The sequence below is a fragment of the Babylonia areolata genome, chromosome 19, assembly GCF_041734735.1.
Source record: "Babylonia areolata isolate BAREFJ2019XMU chromosome 19, ASM4173473v1, whole genome shotgun sequence".
Classification (NCBI taxonomy): Eukaryota; Metazoa; Mollusca; class Gastropoda; order Neogastropoda; family Buccinidae; genus Babylonia; species Babylonia areolata.
The window spans coordinates 43,299,333-43,307,249 of NC_134894.1; the positions used below are offsets into that span (position 1 = coordinate 43,299,333).

A 7,917-nucleotide genomic window follows, 5' to 3' on the forward strand; every position below is an offset into this window, starting at 1 on the left:
AATGATCACGTATGTCATATTGATCACTGTTCATTGTCAACAGTTTGAGGAAAGAATTTTGGCATGCCAGCTTGTTTTCCTAAAAGTTTTGGACAATGTTGAAAATTTCTTCAAGGTTCAAGAGCTACAACTACCATGTCACTTGCAATTGTAAGTGATCTACATGTATATATCCATGGTTACAATGCTAATTACACAGCAATGCACTTGAATTTTGATGTGGGGCATACGGGGTGTGGTCATTTTTTCATATGTAACCAACCTTTTTAGAGACCATGGGATCTTGAACAGGCTATATTTGATCTTCCACAAATGTGCACACACAAAGAGAGTCTTCAGTGAGGCAGACATTAGCATATCTGTCTTTTATGATGTAGCCAAGCGCTTAGCTACACAGCCTGCTTCAGACAGCGCTCTTAGGCTTCAAGCTACAAACTGCTTCAGACAGCGCTCTTAGGCTTCAGATAATGCTTCATGCACACACAATAGCAGACGACAGTTTTCGCAACTAACAGCCCACGCATATTATGTGTGACACCTTCCCTGCGGTTTGAATGCAAAAGCCGCTTACGTCATTCTGTCCTTCTTGCCACACATTCACTGTTCGACCAGTGTCGCGGTATGCTATTGGCTGAGCTGGAATCTGTGTTTCTGCACTACCATATTTAATTAATATGTCTTTTGTCGGATCAGTAGACTACAAGTATTATATACTGGCAGAATTGTCGCAATCCCATCTTTAAGTCTATTCCATTTGTGTTTGCCTACGTTAAACTGATTAAACGCAGTTTGTAATTTTCAGCGACAAGCTCGTTAAAACTGACCCTGTTCAGGTGACTTAAATTAAGATTATAAATTCATCTTAAATAATCAACACTTCATTTTATACTCATTTTAAAGTAGGTGTTGAGCTCTTTCTCTTGCAACTTATCCGACATAAATCGGTTCAGGAATCATTTAGAAATCTGTCACTGAACACCTTGTAAGAAACACAGTTGTTGTCAGATTTGGCCTGAATAGGGTCGATCTGTTCGCAGCACACATGACTGTCTTTGTAGTCCGCTTAACCTGCATAAATTGGCACAGTGAGTGATGAGTGGTCATTTCATACCTGGTCAGTAATCTGACCAGAGCTGCTCTCTCTCTCTCTCTCTCTTGCTGCGTCGCGGGCAGTGTGAGTGTGTGTCGTGTGTGTTCTCACAATGGCTGACACCTCGCTACGTATCACTGTAAGTACTAGTGTGTAGAATGTGTTGATTTGTAAATTGTATTGTTCGACACAGTACTTGTGTTCATATGAGTATGTTCAGTTATTGCTTTGACATGTTAGTCACAGCTCGGCTATGATTGATCTAAATAATGGCCATGTCGTCATATGCTTGGAGCAGTGTTCCATTTGATTCTTCTTAACGTCACAGTCAGTGACGTCTCTGGACACTAATAGTTTGTTTGAGAATATTCTAGTGGGTGCATATGATGCGTTCTTTCTCATTTGCTGTCAATGATGAAGGTTAGTGTTTCACTGAGTACAGTACTCTAAGATGCGTGTAGTATTCTGTTGTGGTGATTACAAGATAGTGTTTGATTAATATCAGTTATTGGTTAAAACCACTTGATATGTATCAGTCTGTTAATTGTAATTTAGTTATCATGCTCTCTCCTGTACTGCTTACTCCAGTATAGTGCTACATGATAAACTGATTCATTTGAGTCACTTTGACACAGTATAAGCTTTATCTAATCTATACTGTCAGTGTACTTTCACCAAGTCAGCATTGCTTTAATCACTTTAACTGCGCTATTTAAATGTATTAGAAATGTCATTTGATGTCAGCGTTTGGTCTTCACACATATGCATTATGTTGTTGCATATCCCAAACCTGAGTGATAGTCTTTCCATGTAATATGTATACATGTGCTTTACTATTCACTTGTGCCGACATGTTGTGCTTATGACATTTGTTTGTGTCATTCCAGGCACTGTCTTCTCTTCTTAGTCTTCTCATTATTTCTTCTTCTCTTTCTTATATTCTCTTATTATTTCTTCTTCTTAGTTCTTCTCTACATAACTATTGTAAATAAAACAATAGAAAAACCCATTTGTGACTGGCCTCTATACGTTCCTGGCCTGTGCGCGGGAATTTTTGTCTATCCTTTAATTCAGTAAATCATCATTTAGTTTAGTTCTTTTGTACCGTACCCTTGAATAACCACTCAGGTAACACGGCTACAATATGATGACTTATGAGATAAAAAAAAAAAAAAAAAATCTGCATTGTTAAGCCACTGAATGCTGAGCACCATGATTCAAACCATGGAACCCATGCCTGACTTTCATGAAACATGCTGCAGAATCACAGAAAGTGCTTCATAAAAAAAACAACTTTCTGAGTGGACTACAAAAGAACCTCAACCACTAGCATGAACTACACAGCCATTATGTCTTTCACTTAAGTACTAAATACAGCCTCTGTTCAACCCTAAAAACAAATCTATTGCATACAAAATAAACACAAAACTGACACCAGCCTAACTCCTTACTTTATTGTACAAGAAACTGGCAACAGATTGTGACAGAAGTTTGGTAAGACACGAAGTAACATTAGTTTTCTCTCTAGCAAACTGCATACTTTGATCGGTAGTTATAGTACACTGGATCCACAATCCTGTTCCATAAGATATATCAAATGTTTCACTTATGTCTGTGTGATGGACAACGGACACAACACGGATGCCAACAGTAGAGGCCATGCCTTAATCTTCCTCATGTAAGAGCCTCAAGAGAGATAATCCAACCGTCTGGTATCAATGTCTGCTCTCTGTGAAATTAATTATTGTCTGATGAGAGGTACCAATCATGCAGCTTCTCTCTTGATAACAGGTGATGCAGGACGAAGGTGGTTGATAGGAGGGGGTGTGTGGAGGGGGGCGGGGGGTGGGGGGGGATGTCAAGACCCAACAAAATGCAACAGAACTCAACATGCTTCACTTTTAATACAACACCAGGCAGTGCAGCTGAACTCAAATCATGGTGAGTCCTTTAGTGTGTTCCAGGGTAATAAAGCATCTCAGCTTGTTTGTGTGTCTGCCCTGTTTCATGCCCTCCCACCCGGTCCAAGTCAGTGAGTGGGCTTGGGCACTACCAGGCAGCCAAGGAAGTAAGGGAAAGAGTAACGGCTCGCTTACTATAATGCAAATCTGTACTGCAATACATCACTGTATAAAGTAATAAAACAGGCCTGATAAAGGGAAAAGTACTGGTGTCACTGTGAGCACATAACCTAAATGTGAACATTTTCACGTCCCCTAAAAGAATGAAGTTCATTCATTAATTCATTCATCACTCACCTTCCGCGTCCCTGAAAGTGACACTGGCCACACCCGATCCCTCCACGTACTGCAGGTCATCAATGACTCCCCCGCCTGACCGACGCTTGTTCTCAAAGTACCACATGACTGTGTCTTTTGTGGTGACAGGCGCTAGGCCTTGAACCTCCACCGTGTATGTCTGTGGTGTGGGCATGGGATGGCCTTGGGTTCCGCCAGCAGGAGTGCTGGAAGTTATGCTGGTGGCTGGGCTGGCAGGAGTGGCCTTGTGGGTGATTTCCGGGGTCACCGTCACAGACCTGCCTCCTACTGTATGACTTTGGGCCAAGACAGTTTGCAGGGCTGAAATATTTAGGAACAGTGGGCAGTTTATCAAGAAACTTTGTCTATCAACAGACTGAGAAGACAAGGAGAAATCAAAATGACAGGGCAGGCACAGGAAGAACAAGAAAAAGAAATGTTTAAGTCCAAAAAGATTTACAAACATGCAAAAGTACTGGATCTACACTTATATGCATGTGCAAACATATGCACACACACACACACACACACACACACACACACACACACACACTCACTCACTCACTCACTCACACACACTTACACTCTCACTCACACATACACACACACTCTCTCTCTCTCTCTCTCTCTCACTCACACACACACACACACACACACGAAGATTTAACAGCCAACGTCTTAACACTGAACATACCTGCCGGATTATCAAATTCCACAACTGCCTCTCCTATGTGTGCAAACATATGAACGTCCACTACGTCAGTTTGGCCCCATTTTTCAAAGTACAATTGAAGCAGCTGCTCAGAGACCTTTGAAGTCAACCCTTTCACTCTGATCTTTGTGCAGGCAGTGGCATCCTTTGGCTTGTAAGGAGTGACGCTCAACTTGGTGTTGGAGACAGTGTGAGACCTGTTAAGCACTCGTTCAGCAGCTGAAGTGAAAGATGTACATCATCTTCATTAACAATGTCAGCATCATCATCATCTTTGTTACAATGTGTGAGTGCGTGCGTGCGTGCGTGCATGCGTGCATTCGTGTGTGTGTGTGTGTGTGTGTGTGTGTGTGTGTGTGTTTGTGCATACATGTGTGTGTGCCAGCACATATGAGCATAGAAAGTACATAGTGCCTGTCTTCAAATGGTTGTGTGTATACTTGTCTCCTGATATCAAACTGAATACATTTTTTATGTCTTTGTCAACTTATCTATAAAAAAAAACAACAGAGTAGTTTTTTCCATATGAAACTGAAATATTCTTGAAGAAATAATATTATCACTGATGATTATACTGTTAAATAAAATCTCTGTGCTGATCTCATATCATTGTATGCTTTTTCTGTTTGTTTGTTATTTGATTTTGTTTTTGTTTTTGTTTTTCAGTGTTGTGATTTTCTCAGTCAAGAATTTTCAATATAAAAATGGATTCCTATTTCAGTCAGCTGATTTCTCTCTTTGATGGTGTATTCCTGTTTTTGTCAGGTTCAATTTCTAAACCACATGGATAATAATTATGGTCCATGACCTTTTGAACTGAAACTTCTCACAGGAAAAAAAAGGGGGAGGAGGGAGGTGGGGGGAGGGGGGGGGGAAGAGAGAAGGGAGGGGGGTTAAGTAGTTTTGTCCCTGTCAGATTAATTTCTTATCTGTTTGCTCGTAAAACATGATGAGGGGTTAAGTAGTTTTGTTCCTGTCATATTATGTTCTCACCTGTCTGCTCTTCAAATGTGATGAGGGTCACCTTAGCATCTTCTTTCACTTCTGTTCTGAAGATGGGCCCTCCTCCAGATGAGCGGGTGTTCTCAAAGTACAGTTTCATCAGCTCTTCATTCATGGCAACATCTCCCCCGGAAACCTGCACTGTTCTGTCGATGTCTTCTGCAGGCTGGTGTTTGGGTGAGGCCTGCATCTGAAGCAGCTTGCTCTTCTTCTGGGGTTGCTGCCGCTGATGTTCAGCTAACGCCAGTTCTGAAGCAAGAGTCGATGGTGAAGAATTGAAATCAAGATGACTTATTTGTTGTCCATGCGCCAACTGATTTCATATCAGAAATAAGGTGAAATCCTAGGTTAAGCTGTTAACTGATATTGTTGTCAAATTCTATAAAGACTGGACTTAGCACCAAAAGTAGGGTAAAGTACACCCCCCCTTTTTTTTTTTTTTTTTTTTTTTTTTTTTTGCACCACCACATCAAGATATGTCTGAAGTTCTCATGTTGTCTGAACTGTCTAAGTCTTGTCACAATCAAGACCTAGCTGTGGGATCATTATCAAGTTCCATGACACATTTTAAAGGATTTTTTTTTTTTAATACCTTCTTAAATTGTGATCTTGGATGCCAAAATAAGCAACATTTCTATTTCCATGTACAGGGCAGTGCATTTATTGTTTTGTTTGTTTGTTGTTGTTGTTGTTTTGTCTTGCACCACACTTTTCTTTTGCATCTGGTTATTAGCTTTTTCAACTTGTGTCAGAAAACACAGCACATTGTAGAAATCATTGATTCAGTTGTCTACTAATGTACTGTGTTGCTTAAAAATGACAAAAAACAAATAGTGTTGCATATCTCAGTGTGTTTGATATGAATGAAATCTAAACAAAGTGAAAGTGGAAACAAACATAAACAACAAAAACAAAAAACAACAAAAAAATAACCCAAAAACATGCAAAAGCACATTTAGAATTTATTTTAATTGTTTGTTGTCTTATGCATAATCTGAAAAAGCAAAAATAGCCATATAAAACATTGGCACAATGGCTTTGTTCACTTGCATATTTCAAGTCAGTGAAATGCAATACGGTGCACTGGTTTGCAGAATAATAATGATAGAATGGGGTAGCATCGGACATTATGCATTGTGACAATTAGATGTATGATGGGACATGACAATGGAACCCAGTTCAATGCTGCACACACACACACACACACACACACACACACACACACACACACAAAGAGAAAAAAGAACAATGTGATGCGATGCAAATCAACACATGCACAATGCAACACAGAAACATATATCCCAGAACACTACTTGGCTACTAGACACAAAACAATTAATAATGTGCTCAATTTTCTCTCACCATTTTTTGTTTTGTGTGGGGTGGTGGGCACTGCGACTTGGCTTGTGGGCGTTCGTGCTGCTTGCCTCCCAATGGACGATGGAGTGACATAGGCGACAGGTCCTTTAAACTGGCCTGAAGTGAATGACTGATTGCTTCTTCCTTCTGCCAGACGCCCTTGCATAAAACTCGTTCCCTGGTTTTGTGGTCTACCCTGCTGTGAGTGTCTTTCTTGATGATAGTGGGAAGATTGCGGGGAAGGATTAGCAGTGTGATAAGGATGCTGGTGATAAGCATGCTGGCTGTGAAGCTGATGGGCTGCAATTGCCTGCCAGTTCTGCTGCGGACTCGCTGCAGTTTCTCCATACCAGCTCCGTCGCATTCCTGGTATAGCCCAACGTGTCTGGTCAGATGTTGTCTGAATGTTTTGTTGATACCGACGTTGCTGCTGAAAGTGGGGAGGTGATTGGTTTGGGAGATGCTCCTGAAGTACCACAGAATGAGGCTGCTGAGGTATGGGTCGAAAAGCACCAGCAGAATTTGGGGCTTGCACACTCTGGTTCTGTGCTGCATCAAAAATGGGTTGAGGAGACTGCACACTGGATAGCTGTAACTCCGCAAAAGATGTATGTAAATTATCTGACTTTTTAAGTTGTGTTGGATTTTCTTCATAAGCATAATGAGGGATGCCAGAGACTGTTCTGGTCACAGACTGTTCTTTTTGTCCACGAACATAATTCTGCAATTTTGGTTCATCGTCAGCTGGTGACATGGAGGACCTGGGTGATAGTCCTGTCTCTGGAGAACTGTCAAGTATGATGAAGGACATGTCGGATGGCAGGCTTTCATGTCTGGTGTATACTTCCATATCTCTTTCTTCTTCTTTCTTGTTTTTCTCCACTTTTTGGCCTTCCATCACAATGTTATCCAAAGACTGTGATTTGAGTGCCACCCTCACCATAGAAGATGAAATTGACTCTCCAGAGATTTGAAATTTTTTCACAAGCTCCTTCACAGAAAATTGACTTGACATGCATGCTTCTTCTGGCTCGCTCGTGTCTGTACCTACAGCTTGTCCATAGCTGGAAATGTCATGCCTTTCATCTGACAAGCCAGCTGCCTCCTGATTTAAGTCATATCCAGATGAGGTGACCCCACCCTCTGTTTTGTCTCCACTAGATGTTCTGCTTGAAACTTGTTGAATTCCCTGTCCTGTTTCGGTCTGGTCTTTTTCATTTTGAGGAACAGGAATGCTGATGGGCTGAACCTCACTGGGAGATGCATCACCAGTGATGTTTGAAAAACTGGAATCTGCCATGCTTTTGTCGGTTGCTTCCACTGTGTATGGGAAATCAACGGAGGGTGTACTACTGTCTGTGGAACTTTGTTGTCCCATGAAATTGTCTCAGCAACAGCTTTTACTGTTTGTTCTGCCCTCAGAAATGTTTAAGCCCCTAAGTGTTCATCTTGATCCCGGAGAGGAAACTTGTACAGTTTTCTTTTTCTGCCTTTTA

The 7,917-nt window shown here is 41.2% G+C and overlaps 1 protein-coding gene across 1 annotated transcript in view; it reads right to left on the bottom strand.

The window, feature by feature from the left end:
• The window catches only part of LOC143293737 (uncharacterized), a 33,975-nt gene extending 26,672 nt beyond the window's left edge, over positions 1 to 7,303 (bottom strand). Inside the window, exons 1-4 of the mRNA XM_076604943.1 lie at positions 6,425 to 7,303; positions 5,054 to 5,311; positions 4,043 to 4,279; positions 3,349 to 3,669 (exon numbers count right to left, since the gene is read on the bottom strand). Coding sequence (XP_076461058.1) covers positions 3,349 to 3,669; positions 4,043 to 4,279; positions 5,054 to 5,311; positions 6,425 to 7,271 — 1,663 coding nt within the window. The 5' untranslated portion in view covers positions 7,272 to 7,303. The remainder of the gene's footprint in view (positions 1 to 3,348; positions 3,670 to 4,042; positions 4,280 to 5,053; positions 5,312 to 6,424) is intronic.
• Positions 7,304 to 7,917: the final 614 nt, after the last annotated feature.